General features: G+C 42.5%; 1 protein-coding gene across 5 annotated transcripts in view; it reads right to left on the bottom strand.

Moving 5' to 3' along the window:
* Window positions 1-20033, bottom strand: part of GALNT13 (polypeptide N-acetylgalactosaminyltransferase 13) — a 740598-nt gene that overhangs the window by 485254 nt on the left and 235311 nt on the right. For 4 of the 5 annotated variants that reach the window (XM_029605509.1, XM_029605512.1, XM_029605510.1 and 1 more), the window contains exon 1: window positions 11835-11998. The exons of the other annotated variant lie outside the window; for it this stretch is intronic. In XM_029605509.1, coding sequence (XP_029461369.1) covers window positions 11835-11926 — 92 coding nt within the window. In that variant the 5' untranslated portion in view covers window positions 11927-11998. Of the gene's footprint in view, window positions 1-11834; window positions 11999-20033 lie in introns of those variants that run through there. 5 annotated transcript variants of the gene reach the window in all.

The following is a 20033-nucleotide window of genomic DNA, read 5'->3' as shown; positions in this document are numbered from 1 at the left end:
GAGAAATACAGACTTTTGGGTCCTGCTGAGGCAACACAAACTTGGTATTTCCAACTGGAAGAAGGAATCTGATTCTAGATTCAAGAGGATCAGAATCACAATCACTCAAATTAAAGATCTTCACGCCTTAAATTATTGCCCCAATAAATGAAAATTATACTGAAGCAAGTACAAATGGTGTGAGTTAATACAACGCTTCTTCCAGAATTATAGCCCAGCAAGAATATACAAAAATCAATCAGCAGTGAATGTTCCAAGTGTTTCTTTTGCCTTCCTAGCCTTCAAGACTTGAATTTGCTCTCAAGTATATGAACAGCTTAATTCTATTGCTATTAACTATTTGTCAAATTAATAGCTACACATTTCCTAAATGTCAAGCCTCTGAGGCTATGACTTTCCAAATAAATTGATACAAAAGTTGATTTAACTATATAAAAGAAGGCCATTTTGTGTCTTAATACCTCTATAGCATTACATCAGAGAAAGTTCTAACAGTTCATAAGACAGTCAATTCCATATGCAGAGCACCTAGAAGTGATTCAATATCATTATCAGAACACATGAAAAATTCAAAAGACAGATTGGAAAGAAGGTAGAAAGCAAAGTAAATTGTTTTCTTTTTAATGATGCACAACAAGGTAAGACTGAACAAACTGGCCGCTGGGGGTTAGGAAGCATGAATTATTTCTGTTTCCTTTCATTTTGATTAAATATTTTTTCCTGACTTAAAAGTTAAATATCCCATAGGGGAAAATATTTTCTTCCTTGCAAAAAAAAAAAAAAATTGCAGAAGGCTGTCCATAAGTCAATTGTGAAAACCAATAATGATTAAATTCTGACAAAGATGTATATCAAACTGTTTGGAGGCTGTTATTCAACGGGCAGATAGCTAGATAAGTAGGACTCATCTGGCTATCTAATTAGCTAGATAAAAGGTAGGCAGGCAGTGGGTGGATTGGAGCGGTGCTACTTAACCAGATAACTTATCCAGCTAAGTAGCAATATTGGGACTTAGTGGCATAAGTTATGCATCACACTTATCCAGCTAGGTAGAGAGTCCATTGTACAAATCGACTCCTCTTTTACCTTTCATCGTTCCAAATGACAGAAAATCTTCCCTGATTTTCTGTCATTTTCTGTCATTTGTCAGAGTCAGAGATACAAACTTTGCTGTTTGTATCTCTGACTCTGTAGGTAAAACTGCACTCCAAAACCTACCCCCCCCCCCCCCCCCCCCAACCCTCACCCCAAGTTATACTGCCCCTCTTACAGTGGTATAAATAGTAAACTAACATCTTGTGTTATGGATCCTGAAGTAGACCCCTGTTCCGAGGTAAGGTTAGGGCTGCCAAAGAGGGAGTTAACCCTCTCTGGTCCTTACCATCGGAGGGCAAGGCTTGAACGTTCACCCGTCGAGTAAAGACTTCGCCCTGGAAGCTCGCGGTTCCCCCAGGAGGAGCCCGTAGGAACCCGGCCACTGAGACTTAGGAGACTCCCTCAGACTGAAGATTGGTCTGAATGCAGGCGCCTCCTGCAGGTCATAGGTTCCAGACGGCTGGTGCCTCCAGGAGGTCGAGTCAGTCCAGGAGTAAAAGCTGAAGAGTAGTCGAAGGCCGTTCTGAGGGTCGAAGCCAGAAGAAGGGTCCGCAGCCAGTCCAAACGCTATCCAGGAGAAGGGTCCGCAGCCAATCCAGAGGTAACCCAGAAGAAGGGTCCGCAGCCAGTCCAAGGACAAGCTGAGAGAAGAACAAAAGCCGGTCCAAGGGTCAGGAGCCAAGAATCAGTCCAACAAGGAAGGAGAACAGAAGCGGGACGAAGATCAGGAATGGAGACCAGGAACGCCAGCACAGGATCCAGGACCAGAACCTCAATACCAAGGCAAGGTCCGAGGAGCAGACCTTGCCTTAAATACCTGGAAAGAGGGAGGAGCCTCAGGAGGGAGCCACGACATTTCCTGTCATGGCCTCTTTAAATCTATTCTTCAGCCCCGCGCGCGGCTCTACGCAGCCAGGAAGAGGGAGGAGTCAGCTCAGCCCCGCTGGGCTCTGCCGCCGGCCTGGGCAGCGGCCAAGGCCGCGGTAATAATGCCAAAGGAGGCTCCCTGCTCCTGCAGGAGCCTCCGGGCCCACCCGACGTCGCGGGTGAGTACCTGGTCCCGGCTGCGGACCGCCGCGGCCGGCGGCCATGGCAGTCGACCCCGGTCGCAGCTTGTCGCAGCCGGCAGCCATAAAATCTTGGTCTCTCTCTCTCTCTCTCATGTTTTAGCAATACAAATATTCATATAGGGAGAGTAATTTTCCAAGGCACTATTTTCAAAAAAAACTTACATACATGCATTCGCTTTGAAAATACTCAAATAGTTGACGGAGTACATGCACAGATTAACATATAAATTTATACCTCCCCTTTGAAGGGCATAATTTACATGGCTAAATTTATGCACATAGGGGTGAATTTTCAAACCTGCATGCAGGCATACATGTGCGCGTGCTACCCGGCGCACACATATGTAGGCATGATTTTATAACATGGGGCTCGGCAAATGGCCACTGTGCCGAGAGCCTCTGACCCCACCCCCGGACCACCCCGCCCCCTCCCCACCCCTTTTTGCAAGTCCCAGGACTTACGCGCATCCCGAGGCTTTACGCGTGTCGCCGGGCCTTTTGAAAATAGGCCCAGCGCACGTAACCTTTTGAAAATCTGCCCCATATTTTTTAAAATTGCAAAATACTGAGTACATTTTTAAAGGGATCCCTTGCAGAAAAATGGGATGGAGGCACATATGTGCAGCATATGCGCACACATATTTTCAAAACAGAGTACGCGCATACTACTACATTTGTACAGAAACATACACACAAAGTGGGAATGTTTGGGGCATGTTGGTCATGGTTTGCAAGTTTGCACACACCTTGCTCTTTTAAAAACAATATACACACAAAAATAAAGAAGACGCAAACACTTTTATAACTGCTAATTGACTAGCGCAAGTAAAATTGGACTTGTCTGCTGTCTGCAATTTTTGGGTGGGAAGTCTAAGTGAACTTGGGAGAGTTCAAGGTGAAGTGCTAGAGGATCTAGGTGAACTGGAGATGGACTGGGTGTTTGGCAGAGGTATCGGCAAACTGGTGATTTCAAGTACACATGCAAGTACAGTGCCTGAATGTAATCCGATTTGAAGCGCCTGAAAGAGCGGAATATAAATAAATAAAGTATTTTCAAAATAGTTCCTTACAATATGAAATGACCCTGCCTCCATGTATAAATCAGGGATTTGCACATACTTTTCTTTTCAGTGCATAAAATATACGCACCATGTTTATAAACTAGATAGAGAAATTGAGCACTTTCTTGCTTGGAACTCGCTGCAGAGTTTATAAAATATTAGTATTAATCTCAGCGTGTCCACTTATGCATATAAATGCAGTACACAAATAAACCTGAAAGGTAGGCTTCCTGTGTATATGAGCCGACTCTACCCCAACTCCTCCTCCCAGAACGTCTTTCTGCAATCTGCTTAAAGTATGCACCTAACAGTAATATGTGCATATTTTCACATGAACTGATTCCTGGGCTATTTTAATATAGTCATTAATGTGTATAAAACTGCATATGCATATAAATAGCTTTGAAAATTGTCCCTTGCATGCACAAAAGGCAATTTTCACATATATTCAAAGTACTTTCTTTTGTTTGATACATTTAGCAGTGGCACAGGCAGTCTCGCAGATTTCATTATAGCCTACATGAATGGTAAGTATTTCACATGAACTGTTAAGTAACATTTTGCTTTACAAATTCACTATTTCAATAATAAATACACAAAAACGCCCTTTTCGCATTTTCTTAAAAGCATTCCAAAGAACAATTTTGGTAATATATGTAATAGCATTATAGCAGTAAACTCTGCCAGGCTTTATTAATCTGGCTCTAAAAAGCATTCAAATGCAAATTTGTGAAAACAAGGTCTAGCAGTTTTAAAAAGCTACATTCCGAATGAAGGTTCTCTCAAACTGAATATAACTCTTCTGCAGACCTGTAGGCAGAAGTCATGCCCTAGAAAGCTAATTATATCAGAGAGATAGTGCAACACTAATGCAATGAGTTTATATCTTATTATGTGTACTAAATTTAAGTAAGGATTAAGGCAAGCCATATGGCTAATATGCTTTTCTCTAATCTCATGCAATCAAGATATTATTAATTGTCATATGGTATAAGTATGGTTGATTTCTTGTGAGTTTTCATGACAAAAGCCTGGATGGGCATTAGTGTACTATATTAATTTGCATTAACAGTATTGGAGTGAAATCAAAATTAGGGAGAATAACTTTAAAAGACCTTTGTGCATATATAGCCACATGCAGCTCTATCCCATTATTTTATAACCCGGGCATACAATAAACACAGTTTTGTGCATGTAATGGTATGCATAGGTATAAAATATGCTTAATTCTTTCCTGCAACATTTGCGCGTATTAAAAAAATACACGTGAATGGATATTCAAGTTAGCTGGATAAATTCCGATTTATTCAACTAAATACGTGCATCACTGAAATTACCAGTTTTACCAATTAGTCCACCAGTTTGCCAGTTCATCAACCTGAACTTCCCAGTTCATCAACCCAGTTCATCAACCTGAACTTCCCCCAGTTTACCCAGACCTCCCACCCAGACAATATTTCACAATAAAGATGTTTAAAATCACTTACGAAAGATAATGAGCAGGTGTACATATACGCAAATAAGTTGCCAAATGTATACATTTAAGTCTCCTATAAAATAGTGACTACATGCATGTGTTGGCCCCACCCCTTTTTTTACACACAAATATTTTACATACAAACTCTTATTTATGCGAGTATGTCTGAGGTTTATAAAACAGCATATATGCAAGTACATGCTATTTGCGTGCATATATGCTAATTTTTAGCACCTAACATATTCACTTTTTACGTTTTTTTTAGCATATGAGGGATGTTCTTTTTTTTTGCTAAGTATAATCATGGTTTCCAATCCACGAATGGCAATGTACCCAAAAATTCATGGCTTTCCAAATGCCCCTTAGACAGCAGTTGCTGCAATCTAAAAGAAAACCCAATGTCTGTACATTATAATAAATATTTTTTCAAATACCTAACTGGCCAATTTGTCCTGACTGCACAATATATCCTCAGGGGCGGATTTTAAATGCCCTGCGCGCGTAAATCCGGCCGGATTTACGCGCGCAGGGCCCTCCCGCACCGGCGCGCCTATTTTGCATAGGCCGCCGGCGCGCGCAGAGCCCCGGGACGCGCGTAAGTCCCGTGGCTTTCTAAAAGGGGTGTGTCAGGGGCGTGTCTGAAATGACACGGCGTTTCGGGGGCGTGACACGGTGTTGCAGGGGCAGGCCCGGGGGCGTGGTCAAGGCCTCCGGACCAGCCCCCGGGTCAGGTAATGGTGCGCCAGCAGCCCGCTGGCGCGCGCAGATTTATGTCTGCTTTTCGCAGGCGTAAATCGTGGAACAAAGGTAAGGGGGGCCTCGGAGGGAACAGGCAGCACGCGCTGGGCTCGGCACACGCAGGTTGCACAAATGTGCACCCCCTTGCGCGCGCCAACCCCAGATTTTATAAGATATGCGCGGCTACGCACGTATCTTATAAAATCCAGCGTACTTTTGTTTGCACCTGGTGCGCGAACAAAAGTACGTGATCGCACAATTTTTTAAAATCTACCCTTCGGTGTGTAACAGAGATAGAAATTTACACAGATAAACTGGCCTGTCTGAAAATTGCCCTTCTCTATCCTGCTTCCCCAGCATTTGTACTTTTGGCCAAGCATAAACGGTGTTCATACGCTGTCTCCACAATGTATTTTCTATGCGCACCTTAAACAAATAGCTTACCTTGATCTTTACTCTCAGACAGAGGAGGCTACTTCTACTCCAAACTTTAGTAACAGGAAAAACAAATAAACAGTTTTGCTGTGCGTCAACTGGAGATAATAGTGACTAATGCAGTCTGGGCCACAGAAATAAAGACAGGTAAAATAACGATCATTTTGCAGGGCTAACCAGATTAGCTGCTGCATCACAAAGGTCTGGTCAGAACTGACTGAAAAAAAATGTGGAAAAACACCCAGAAATCACTGCTGCCAAAGTTAACCCTTTAGACCCAGCTGCCCTAAATTCAGCAGAAACAGTGACCACCAGTTGGCAGTATAACAAAAAACAAGAAAACCATGCAGCATAAAAGCATGAACACAGCATTAGCAACAGAAACCAAAAAGCTGCTGTAGAAGCAGGGCAACAGTGAATAAACAGAAAAACCACCTGTGGAGATAGAACAGTTTAGGTCAGGGGGATTAATTAAACAGCACAGGTACATGGGATATTCAAAACACATGCTATTTCCAAACCCTCTCCTCCACACAAAAAAAATACAATTATCAGCATAAATAGCAGGTGCAAAGTATGTGAGCACTTTTAGGGCATGTACTTTACGCTAGCTAACTTCAAAGAGAAGATTCCTGGGGAAAAGAATTGAGTGTGTGGGATCCATGCTCGTAATGCTGCACTGCTTTAGAAATACAGTTTCTGTATCTTTTGATCTCTCTGCAGTGCTGGGGATCCCTTGTGTCATTGATTTGAGGTGGAGAAGTTGAAAGGTATGCATGTGAGAAAGTGCATTTATTTATTTATAAGCATTTGATATTCCATCTTTCCTAAAGTTAGGCCTAAGAAATTACATAGCGTATGTTTGAATGTAAAAAGTGTATGGAATATGAATGTGATTGTATGAAGAGTAACAGAATGAGCCTTTCTACCTTCACTGTGACCAAAAAAAAACAACGACTTCCACAAGCCATAACTGGCCTTTCAAAGGACAAGCTTGGGGAGCCAACAAAATGAGCTCGTTGGGCCAGGCTCAAACATGGGGCCATAGATTGGGGACTCCTGATTTCATGGATAAAATTTGGATGAAATATTACTGCAAACAGCACACTTATGGGGGTCAGTTTTCAAAGGTTTAGTCAGGATCTACATACATAATATAAGGAGATACATGGCTAGATAACTGAAAATTCACTTGTGTAAATTCAGCCAGTCTGAAAGTATGTACTTATTTTCAAAATGCATACAATTTTAGTTGCATTAAAAAGAAGCATTTCAGGGCAGGCATAGTTGGAAATTGTGCACAATTAATTTTCAAAAATGTTAGAACATAAGAACATAAGAAATTGCCATGCTGGGTCAGACCAAGGGTCCATCAAGCCAGGCATCCTGTTTCCAACAGAGGCCAAACCAGGCCACAAGAACCTGGCAACTACCCAAACACTAAGAAGATCCCATGCTACCAATGCAATTAATAGCAGTGGCTATTCCCTAAGTAAAATTGATTAATGCCGTTAATGGACTTCTCCTCCAAAAACTTATCCAAACCTTTTTTGAACCCAGCTACACTAACTGCACTAACCACATTCTCTGGCAACAAATTCCAGAGCTTTATTGTGCATTGAGAGAAAAAGAATTTTCTCTGATTAGTCTTAAATGTGCTACTTGCTAACTTCATGGAATGCCCCCTAGTCTTTCTATTATTCGAAAGTGTAAATAACCAATTCACATCTACTCGTTCAAGACCTCTCATGATCTTAAAGACCTCTATTATATCCCCCCTCGGCAGTCTCTTCTCCAAGCTGAATAGCCCTAACCTCTTCAGCCTTTCTTCATAGGGGAGCTGTTCCATCACCTTTATCTTTTTGGTTGCCCTTCTCTGTACCTTCTAATCGCAACTATATCTTTTTTGAGATGCGGTGACCATAATTGTACACAGTATTCAAGGTGTGGTCTCACCATGGAACGATATAGAGGCATTATGACATTTTCCGTTTTATTAACCATTCCCTTCCTAATAATTCCTAACATTCTGTTTGCTTTTTTGACTGCTGCAGCACACTGAGCCAACGATTTTAAAGTATTATCCACTATAATGCCTAGAAAGTTTTCCTGGGTGGTAGTTCCTAATATGGAACCTAACATCATGTAACTACAGCAAGGGTTATTTGCACTTGTCCACATTAAATTTCATCTGCCATTTGGATGCCCAATCTTTCAGTCTTGCAAGGTCCTCCTGTAATATATCACAATCCGCTTGTGATATAACTACTCTGAATAATTTTGTATCATTGGCAAATTTGATAACCTCACTCATCGTATTCCTTTCCAGATCATTTATATATATATATTGAAAAGCACTAGTCCAAGTACAGATCCCTGAGGCACTCCACTGTTTACCCTTTTCCACTGAGAAAATTGAACATTTAATCCTACTCTCTGTTTCCTGTCTTTTAACCAGTTTGTAATCCATGAAAGGATATCACCTTCTATCCCATGACTTTTTAGTTTTCTTAGAAGCCTCTCATAAGGGACTTTGTCAAACGCCTTCTAAAAATCCAAATACACTACATCTACCAGTTCACCTTTATCCACATGTTTATTAACCCCTTCAAAAAAAATGAAGCAGATTTGTTAGGCAAGACTTCCCTTGGGTAAATCCATGTTGACTGTGTTCCATTAAACCATGTCTTTCTATATGCACTATGATTTTGATCTTGAGAATAGTTTCCACTATTTTTCCCTGCACTGAAGTCAGGCTCACTGGTCTATAGTTACCCGGATTGCCCCTGGTACCTTTTTTAAATATTGGGGTTAAATTGGCCACCCTTCAGTCTTCAGGTACAATGGATGATTTTAATGATAGGTTACAAATTTTAACTAATAGATCAGAAATTTCATTTTTGAGTTCCTTCAGTACCCTAGGATGCATACCATCCGGTCCAGGTGATTTGCCACTCTTTAGTTTGTCAATCTGGCCTACTACATCTTCCAGGTTCACAGTGATTTCGTTCAGTTCGTCTGACTCATCACCCCTGAAAACCATCTCAGGAACTGGTATCTCCCCAACATCTTCATTAGGAAACATGGAAGCAAAGAATTAATTTAGTCTTTCTGCAATGGCCTTATCTTCCCTAAGAGCCCCTTTAACCCCTCGGTCATCTAATGGTCCAACCGACTCCCTCACAGGTTTCTTGCTTCAGATATATTTTAAAAAGTTTTTATTATGAGTTTTTGCCTCTATGGCCAGCTTCATTTCAAATTCTCTCTTCACCTGTCTTAATGTTTTACACTTAACTTGACAATGCTTATGTTTTATCCTATTTTCTTCAGATAGATCCTTCTTCCAATTTTTGAAGGATGATTTTTTGGCTAAAATAGCCTCTTTCACCTCACCTTTTAACCATGACGGTAATCGTTTTGCCTTCCTTCCACCTTACTTAATGTGTGGAATACATATGGACTGTGCCTCTAGGATTGTATTTTTAAACAATGTCCATGCCTGATGAACACTTTTAACCTTTGCAGCTGCACCTTTCAGTTTTTTTCTAACTATTTTCCTCATTTTATCAAAGTTTCCCTTTTGAAAGTTTAGTGTTAGAGCTGTAGATTTACTTATTGTTCCCCTTCCAGTTATTAGTTTAAACTTGATCATGTTATGATCACTATTGCCAAGTGGCCCCACCACCGTTACCGCTCTCTCCAAATCCTGCGATCCACTAAGAATTAAATCTAAAATAGCTCTCTCTCTTGTTGGTTCCTGAACCAATTGCTCCATTAAGCAGTCATTTATTACATCCAGGAACTTTATGTCTCAAGCAAGTTCTTACAGACAGCCCAACGTTTAAACCTATTCTCAGTACTGGATTTGCGAGCTTAAGTGAACAATTGAGGATTTATCCTAGTATTTTATAAACCATGCCGCAGGTTGAGTCACACTGTATAAAATACACTGTAGCTTTACTCTGAAAGTACGTGTGTATCTTTCAGTACACGTGAATATTTGTAATACAATGAAAGCGCTTATTTTCTCTATTTTATGCGTGTATGTGTATATATTATAAGCACGAAAAAACTTATACCATGTTCGCATACAAATCCTTATTATACATGGAGGCAAATATTTTATACAGTATGCACATGTATAGTTTTGTAAATACATATTTGCTTGTACTCTTGAACTCACCAGTTTGACGATATCTCCGCCTGTTTAACCAGTCCATCTACAGTTCACCTAGAACCTCTAGCACGTCACCCTGAACTCCTCCCAGTTCACCCAGATCTCCCACCCAAAATTGCAGACAGCAAATTCAATTTCACTTGCTCTTTTCAATTACAAGTAAATCTCTCAAAGGCTGCGCATGTAAATTTCGGGGTTGACGCATGTGGCCAGGCCTGGCGCACACCACACGCATTTTACAACAGGCTCGGCCACACGTGTAAACCCCGGTATGCGCCGAAGTGCAAGGACTCTCAAAAGGGGTGGGGTGGGTCAGGACAGCATCATTTGATGCTGTCCTGGGGAAGCACACGCTAGCACGCGAAGTTTACTTCTGCTCCCAAGGAGTACTAAGTAATCTAACGAAAAAAAAGTAAGCAGCTAGGAAGGGGTTAGGGGTCGAGGAGGAGCAGGGAAAGGGTAGAAAGGTTAGGTAGGGGTATAGGGACGTTCCCTCCCAGTCCGCTCCTTAATTGGAGCGGATTGTGAGGGCACTGGGGAAGCCCTACTCATATCACCGTGCGTAGCTTTTTAAATCCCACCCCCCCCCGTGCGAGTCCTGACCTGCGCGCACGGATTTTAAAATCCGCCCACACGTGTGCACAGGAACATATTCTATAACATGCGTATGGCGACGCATGCATGTTATAAAATACCCGCGTCTTTGTGCACATGGCAGGTACCTCGTGCACATGGACGCGCACGCGCACGTTTTAAAATCTACCCCTTAGCGGGTGGAAAATTGTACAAACAAGCTAGCTGATGTATATGCATACATCTTCTATAAAATAGCAACTACTGCATGTACTTCTTGACCCCGCCATGGATCACTCCATTTTGACGCCAGTAAAATATGTGCACGAAACCAAAAACATGTGTATACTTTCAATGTTTATAAACTAGCATCTGCATGAATATAGGGTACTTATGAGTATATGCTATATTTGTGTGTGAAACACCTTTGAAAATGTACTCAGAGGTAAGCATTCTTCTAATGAGTATACTTTGTCATTTTGAAAATTGCTTAAGTGTTCTCTCATACATTTAGCCACATAACATGATGATCTTGAAACATAATCTATGCAGGTAAATCAACTGAATTTATGCGGGTTAAAAAATACACAAGTACTTTTTCAGTTAATCTACATAATGAAAATTGTACTTAGCCTACAATATCATACTGCACAAGGTATTTGACTCCAATTCACCCTTGTAATTCTGTATAAAACCCACCTTATTTTCAATTTCCAACTTGTATTCTGGGATAACTACCACGTTTCTAACACGTTAATTACTTCAGTTTACCTGCGTATTCTTGGATTATTTTGGGGTTGCAAAATGTTACCGGTATCACTTGGCACACTGGGATTTACATCCCTTTTTTTAAACCTAGACTAATTCTCAAATTGCCTTGATGTGGATGTAAAAGAACAGGACTAACCCATAATCAGATGGGCCTCTAGTTTGCAAAATGTGTTAGTGTGCAAAAAATTAAATAAAGGTATAAACTACAGCAGGGCAGAACTAATAAACCCTTTGGCCAGTCAATACATATATATTTTTCAGCATGGATAAAAGAGCTGCAATTTGAATATTCAGCTATAACCTCAGTTCAGGAATTTTGCAGAACTGAGGCCATGGTAAAAGCGATGTTAGTTGGTACATTACGTATAATGTGGGTTATGTGATTCTTAGAAGTCTACAATAAGAACAGGAAAGCAGACTTCAAGTTGCAAACTTACCCTTCTAATCTTACATCTGGCAAACTTCTGTTAAGTGCAATCAAATCGCTAGCCATAAGGTTAAACTGGTTGATTTTGAAAAGTTCTTTCATTTTCTCCTGGTCATCTTTGGGAATTAATACAGCCTTCCCCAATTCTCCAGGTCCTTCCTGATTCCTTGAAATAACAGCTGTAATAAAGAAAACGTAGCAGACTTTAATTTTAAACCTTAAAATAATTCTTTCATTCTCAAGAGAACAAGATAGCTAACTCTAGTCTTCCAAAGCCACCACCAAGTCTGATTTTCAGGATATCCACAATGAATATTAAGCCAATCTATTTGTGAAGCACGTTGTAATAATATTAAAGATGAGTTTCTGCTTTGAATCCACTGGAGATCCTCACACTTCTCTCGTTGGCTTGGGTGTCACCCAGGGGGTCTCAGAAGAACTCAAGCTGGCTCAGGTCCCCTTTCCAACGAGGCAAAGGATGTGTAGAAGAATAAGATAGACACAGAGAAGTAAATTTTAAGGGTCGCGCGCGGGTACATATGTGCGCGCATTTGCCGGCATTCACACACGGACGCAACGATTTTATAACATACTCCAGATGCCTGGAGTACAACATTGCCCACAAAGCCATTGAGCCTAATTATGTCAAATGTGGGTAAGCCACAATAGTGACACACTTCAGTTTCATCGTAACATAGTAAATGACAGCAGAAAAAGACCGAAACGGCTAATACAATCTGCCCAGCAAGGTTTCTAGGTTTGTAACTGCTAATCTGTGCAGGTTACCCCCATGTCTTCTGTTTAGGGTGGTAACTACCACTCTTTTTATTTAAGGGTGTCACTGCTGCTCCTTGCAGGTTACCCGGATGCTTTCTGCTTAGAGTTGAAAGTGCCATTTCATGCAGGTTACCCCCATGGCATCTGTTTATGATTGTAACCATTGCTCTGTGCACATTACCCTCATGCCTTTCTTGATATGTCTTTTCTTCATAGTTTTGTTATCTTAAAAAAGCAAACTAGGTGGTGCTTCTCAAGAATCAGAGTTCACTACCATGACTCCAGAGTTGATCCAGAATGCTTATACCATCAACAGCCACCAATATACGGTGTCCTTAACATTTCAAATTGTTTCGCTGTGATATAAAGCAAGAACTCAAAAACAACCAATAGTAGTAAAGGAAATGATATAATTCCAGTTCTTTTTTTTTTTTTTTCAAAAAATAAAATCAACAAACTTTTAGAGAAGGTACTAAATTGATTTCCTAAAATGTGATTTTTTTAGGGGGCAATTTTCAAAGGGATTCTCCGTGGGATAAATTTGTTTATTCACTGAGAAGAAGCCTTTGAAAACTGATCTGGACCTCTACCGCATACCTTGGAGCTCTCTGGATTTGGCCAGGAGACTCCAAGTGTGGTAGGTAGCAGGAGCAGATCCCAGAAGAAAAAGTCATCAGGGCCACACAGATGGGCAGGGAGGAGAAGGAGCGTCCAGCTACAGCAGCTGAAAAAGAGAGGCAGCATCAGGCTTGCACTAGGGAAGGAAGGAAGAGGCCATCCAGCTGGAAGAAGTAGGATCCTGGCTCACACAGCATGAAGGAGCCTGGGCCTCACAGCAGCAGGAAGTGAAAGAGCCATCAAGTTGTAAGGAGGAAGAGCTTGGGCCCCCCACGGCAGAAGGAAGGAGGAGATCCATCATCTCGCAGGCCTGGAGTAGGCAGGAGCTGTCACTGGTGGGTGCTGGGTAAGGAGAGAGAATGAGTGTGTGGGTGGGTGGCTATAACTGTGAGAAGAAGAAAAGTGAGTGTATGTGGGCAAGTATATGTGTGAGTGTGTATGTGTGTGGAAGACAGAGAAGTGTAAGTGAGAAAGTATGAGTGAGGGAGAGTGAACATGAGAATGAGCATGTATGTGTGAGTATGAGAGTGAACAAGTGAGTGTGTTAACGTGTATATGAGAGTTTGTGTGCATGCTGATGCTGTCTCCACCCCCATTCCTCTCCCTGCTAATCTGCAACAATCTAAGGGGGTCATTTACCAGACAGATTGCACGCGATAAGGGACGTTTCGCACGTGAAAAGATGGGGGCGGAGTCGGCCCCGGAAGAGGAGGAGTCGGGGCGTCACTAGGGCCGACTCCGCGAAGACGCCACGGACGACGAAAAGGTAAGGGCCTTTTCGCGTTCTATTTCGTGCCCAATAGCTACACCTTCTATGGTGGCGCTATTGGGTGCGAAACCGGCAGCGATCACACCGCGGCGGTGCGATCGCTGCCGGCTAGCGCAGGACCGACCCCCATTTCGGCCCCCCACCCCTCATTACCTAAGGTATCGCAGGCCTGCGATACTTTAGAAAATGAGGCCCTAAGTGTGGGTGGAAATCAGGAGTTCCCAGGTATGCTTGACGGGAACAGTTCTTGGGGGCGAGGCTGAAACTGGCCCTAAAAAGCAAGGAATTTCCAGTACTTTACCCAGCATACTTTGTACCTGTGGGACAAAGCAGTAGGGATGTGCAGACAAAAAGTTTATGTTGATAAGTCCATAAGTTGAAGGTGAGGGTCAATTTCGGTCAATATGGACATATGGAGAATTCCATAAGTTGAAGCTATGTCCATACGTTCACCGGTTCCCTAAATAAAAATTTAAACCCCTCACCCTCCTTAATCCCCCCCCAAGACTTACCAAAACTCGCCTACAAAGCAGACAGCACTGGCCAACTGCAGATTTTCAAAGGGCAAGAAGTACCTGAGGGCCTGCATGCACCCTTCCAATGTATATTTATAAATACCACACAAGGTCTTACTTTCTAAGTTTTACAGCCTCTAAATCAGTGTATAAGAAGATGTTCTGTGTGGTAAACACAAATTAATTTATATACAAATTTAAACTTGTACTATACAAAAGAGATCAGCAGTTCAGTAAAACAAAAATCTAAGAATATTTTTAGGATTTTTTTTTGTTACAAATGAGAGTAGTTTTAGATTAAGGTTTCAGGGTTCACTGAAATGTCAGTATTGTAGTGACTTTATTTCAGAGAAGAAGAAGAAGAAGAGGGCAGAGGAAGATAAGGAAAAAGCAAAAAGAAATAGAAATAGGAATAGGGATGTGAATCGTGTGATCGATCGTCTTAACGATCGATTTTGGCTGGGGGGGGAGGGAAATCTGATCGTCATGGTTTTTTTTGTTAAAAAATCGTAAATCGGGGGAGGGCAGGAAAACCGGCACACTAAAACCCACCCCGACCCTTTAAAACAAATCCCCCACCCTCCCAAACCCCCCCAAAATGTTTTAAATTACCTGGGGTCCAGTGGGGGGGGGGTCCCGGCGCAATCTCCCGCTCTCGAGCCACGGCTCCATTAATAGAAATGGCGCCGGTGGCCCTTTGCCCTTACAATATGACAGGGTAAAGGTAGCGCTGGCGCCATTTTGGTTCCTGTCACCTGATGTCAGGAGTGCAGGAGATCACTCCCGGACCCCCGCTGGCCCCCAGGGACTTTTGGCCAGCTTGGGGGGCCTCCTGACCCCCACAAGACTTGCCAAAAGTCCAGCGGGGGTCCGGGAGCAACCTCCTGCACTCGGGCCGTATTGCCCTCACTATGTCATACGGGTCGTATGACATAGTGATGGCAAAGGTAGCGCCGGCGCCATTTTGATTATTGGCAATACGGCCCGAGTGCAGGAGGTCGCTCCCGGACCCCCACTGGACTTTTGGCAAGTCTTGTGGGGGTCAGGAGGCCCCCCCAAGCTGGCCAAAAGTCCCTGGGGGTCCAGCGGGGGTCCGGGAGCGATCTCCTGCACTCGTGACGTCGGGTGACAGGAGCCGTATTGCCAATATTCAAAATGGTGCCGGCGCTACCTTTGCCATCACTATGTCATATGACCTGTATGACATAGTGAGGGCAAAAGTAACCTACCTTTGCCATCACTATGTCATATGACCCGCATGACATAGTGAGGGCAAAAGTAACGCCGGCGCCATTTTGAATATTGGCAATACGGCCCGAGTGCAGGAGGTCGCTCCCGGACCCCCGCTGGACTTTTGGCAAGTCTTGTGGGGGTCAGGAGGCCCCCCAAGCTGGCCAAAAGTCCCTGGGGGTCCAGTGGGGGTCCGGGAGTGATCTCCTGCACTCGTGACGTCGGGTGACAGGAACCAAAATGGTGCCGGCGCTACCTTTGCCCTGTCATATGGTAAGGGCAAAGGGCCACTGGCGCCATTTCTATTAACGCAGCCGTGGCCCGAGAGCGGGAGATCACACCGGGACACCCCCCACTGGACCCCAGGTAATTTAAAACATTTTGGGGGGGGGGGTCGGGAGGGTGGGGGATTTGTTTTAAAGGGTTGGGGTGGGTTTTAGGGTTGTTTTGGTGTGCCGGTTTTCCTGCCCTCTCCCCTCCCCCGATTTATGATTTTTTGACGATAAATCGGGGGAATTGCTATTGTATCGCGGCTCTAACGATTTTTGACGATTTAAAATATATCTGACGATTGTTTTAAATCGTCAAAAAACGATTCACATCCCTAAATAGGAATATTGTCAATAAATATAAAGTTAATAATACCAAAGTTTGGTTTCTGGCACATGGCATGTATACTGAGAAGTAATAACATATTTGTCATTACTTTTGGTAAATATACTGTGCAGACCATAACATGAAGAGACATTGTCCATTATTGGGATGTGTCAGTTTGGGGTTTTTGTTTTGTTTTGTTGGTTTTCTTTCATTTGGGGTGAGATAGGCAGAAGGATTCCATTATTTTTGTTATTGTGTACGGTTATCCAATAATGCACACTATACAATTTAGTGCATGCTGCTGGAAGATCGTGTAGGGAACCTTTGCTTTCCCTAACTGAAAGGGGTGTGCCAATTGACTGGGGAGGTTCGGTGAGAGAGGTTTGGGTTTTACTTCACCGTGTGGGAAACTGCTGTTCATCATCCCATTGCACCACCTGTCCTCAAGGATTTTTAGTTTGGAGCTTGAGGTAACAGGCTTTGGATTTTTATTTCAGTTTTAGTGCGAACTGGAGCACTCTGGCTCTTGTTCTATCATTTTTTTCTCCTAATTTAAGGGAAAGGAGTAAGGAAGCTTTCCTTTCTGGAGTCAGCTCTCCAGTTGACTCGGCTGCCTGCCTTTTTGATTGTTTTACTCGCTTCTAAGCTAATTTTTGAGCACTCCCTGTGAGAGCCTTAGTGCTCCTTCGCAGTGGAGAGGTTAGATCAGGTATAAGGGAAGATTCTGGCAGACTTCTGTCCCTCCTGTCTGGTGTCCCGATGCAGAGGGAGTATATATTTAATTAACAGTCTTTATTCACTGTCTCCTCTGTTTTGAGGCAAGGGAATTTTAGTCCACCCTTCCTTCTTCTTGCTTGTTTTTTCCCCCTTTTGGGTTCAAGTAATATTTTTGCTCCATTTGCAGCTGATGGCCCTTGATACCCAGGAATCAGTAAACCAAACCATTAAGAGAGAGAGAGAGAGAGAGAGAATTTTTGTCCTGAAAGAAACGAAAGTGTGGAGAGTTTCATCTAAAGAAAGGAATTCCAGTAAAGTGCCAGAAGGAAACAAAGAAGAAACAAAGGAAAGGTAACAAGAACTTAGTTGCTGCCGAGTAAAGAATTACATAATGTGGGAAGTAAGGTGCCCATCAGGCGCTGCCTAAGGAGTAAAGAAATTAAACAGGATTTTGGAATAGGATTTAATCTGGGACTAAGTTCTGATTAAATATTGGGACAATCTACCTCTAAGCATCTCCAGTTGGAAAAGCTAAGAATTTAAGTGGGGAATTATGAGGGATTGAACTATTTTCAATCTAAAGGGGTATTGGACTTTAAGGAGGTGGAGAAAAAGAAGGAATTCAGTGTAAATACAGAGCTTCTAGTTAGGGAATACAGACTTTTGCCGAAGAAGTGGAGTCACAAGCTTATTATATCTTTCTTCTGTCTTATTATTTATTGACTGAAACTAAGAAATAAAGTGAAAATAGCATTCAGTCATCTAATCAACTATCAGTAAAGAAGTTGGAAACCACCATTCTTCTCCTATGTGTTTAATAGATCCAGAGATTAAGAACATAAGAAATTGCCATACTGGGTCAGACCAAGGGTCCATCATGCCCAGCATCCTGTTTCCAACAGTGGCCAATCCAGGCCATAAGAACCTGGCAATTACCCAAAAACTAACTCTAACCCATGCTACTGATGCTAGTAATAGCAGTGGCTATTTTCTAAGTCAACATATCCAATCCTTTTTTAAACACAGCTACACTAACTGTACTAACCACATCCTCTGGCAACAAATTCCAGAGTTTAATTGTGCATTGAGTGAAAAAGAACTTTCTCTGATTAGTTTTAAATGTGCCACATGCTAACTTCATGGAGTGCCCCCTAGTTCTATTATCCAAAAAAGTAAATAACCAATTCACATTTACCTGGTCTAGACCTCTCATGATTTTAAACACCTCTATCATATCCCCCCTCAGCCGTCTCTTCTCCAAACTGAAAAGTCCTAACCTCTTTAGTCTTTCCTCATAGGGGAGCTGTTCCCTCCCCTTTATCATTTGGTCGCCCTTCTCTGTACCTACTCCATCACAACTATATCTTTTTGAGATGCAGCGACCAGAATTGTACACAGTATTCAAGGTGCGGTCTCACCATGGAGCGATACAGGGGCATTATGACATTTTCCATTTTATTCACCATTTGCTTTCTAATAATTCCTAACATTCTGTTTGCTTTTTTGACTGCCGCAGCACACTGCACCGACGATTTCAATGTGTTATGTACTATGAAACCTAGATCTCTTTCTTGGGTGGTAGCTCCTAATATGGAACCTAACACTGTGTAACTATAGCATGGGTTATTTTTCCCTATATGCATCACCTTGCATTTATCCACAATAAATTTCATCTGCCATTTGGATGCCCAATTTTCCAGTCTCACAAGATCATCCTGCAATTTATCACAATCCGCTTGTGATTTTAACTACTCTGAATAATTTTGTATCATCTGCAAATTTGATTACCTCACTCGTCCTATTCCTTTCCACATCATTTATAAATATATTGAAAAGTAAGGGTCTCAATACAGATCCCTGAGGCACTCCACTGCCCATTCCCCTCCACTGAGAAAATTGTCCATTTAATCCTAATCCTACTCTCTGTTTCCTGTCTTTTAACCAGTTTGTGACCACGAAAGGACATCGCAACCTATCCCATGACTTTTTACTTTTCCTAGAAGCCTCTCATGAGGAACTTTGTCAAATGCCTTCTGAAAATTGTTTTCATTACTATTGCTGGGTATTGAGGATGGAAAGGGGCTTGACCTTCAAAGAAGCGGAGTATAAGAACTATTGTTCATCCCCATCATTAGGAGCCTAGGCCTCAGAAAGTAATCTATTTCATGGGTGGAAAAGCAGTTGTGCATAAAGGATCCATCACCTATTTCTTTCTATTTTGCACTGGGTTTGAGTAAAAGAATCCGTCCAGAGCTTATGCATGCATAAAACCTATTCATGAACCCTGCCATCCCCACCAACTAGCCCCTCAAACTTTCAGTCACACCCCTCTGCAAAACACACACACACACACACACACACACACACACACCCTCAACCCAATGCTGTGAGTCCACAGGGCAGCAGAAGCAATTCTCAGTCACTCCTGCCCCACCAGTGCTATATCCAAAATGGCACTGAGTGACCTGAGGCTAGAACTATTTTGGAGTATGGCACGATTCATTGAAGCTTGGTCCAGTTCACCAGTGTTTCCCAACTTTTTCAAGCTCATGGCATACCTACCGTAACAAAAAATTTGTATGGTGCCCCAACCTCCATGCAGCAAGCAATGCAGACATGGAGAGGACTCATGGCCAAAAGAAGAGCTAGAGAAGCACTAAAATCCCTTCTAGTCTCTCTTCCACATTTTAAACCTTAGGGACAGAAGGGACAAAGACACATATGAACCTGTCACACTGAACCAGCTCCCACCATGTAGAAGTGCAGGAGAAGGAATAAGTCTGTGTGGTACGAGCAGCTGGCTCACTTAGTTACCTTGGCTGCTACTGCCTCTCCATTGCTGCTGCTCCCAACACTTAAGAGTGAGTCACGTCCTGTGCTCAGTGCTGTTCTCCCCATCTTACCCAGCCTGAAAATAGCACAGAGGCTAAAACTCAAAGAAGAAGACTCAAAATAAGGAAGATGACGAGATACTGTGTGAAATGCA

The sequence above is a fragment of the Rhinatrema bivittatum genome, chromosome 6 (genome assembly GCF_901001135.1).
Source record: "Rhinatrema bivittatum chromosome 6, aRhiBiv1.1, whole genome shotgun sequence".
Taxonomy (NCBI): Eukaryota; Metazoa; Chordata; class Amphibia; order Gymnophiona; family Rhinatrematidae; genus Rhinatrema; species Rhinatrema bivittatum.
This window is presented reverse-complemented; position numbering and strand designations above follow the sequence as displayed.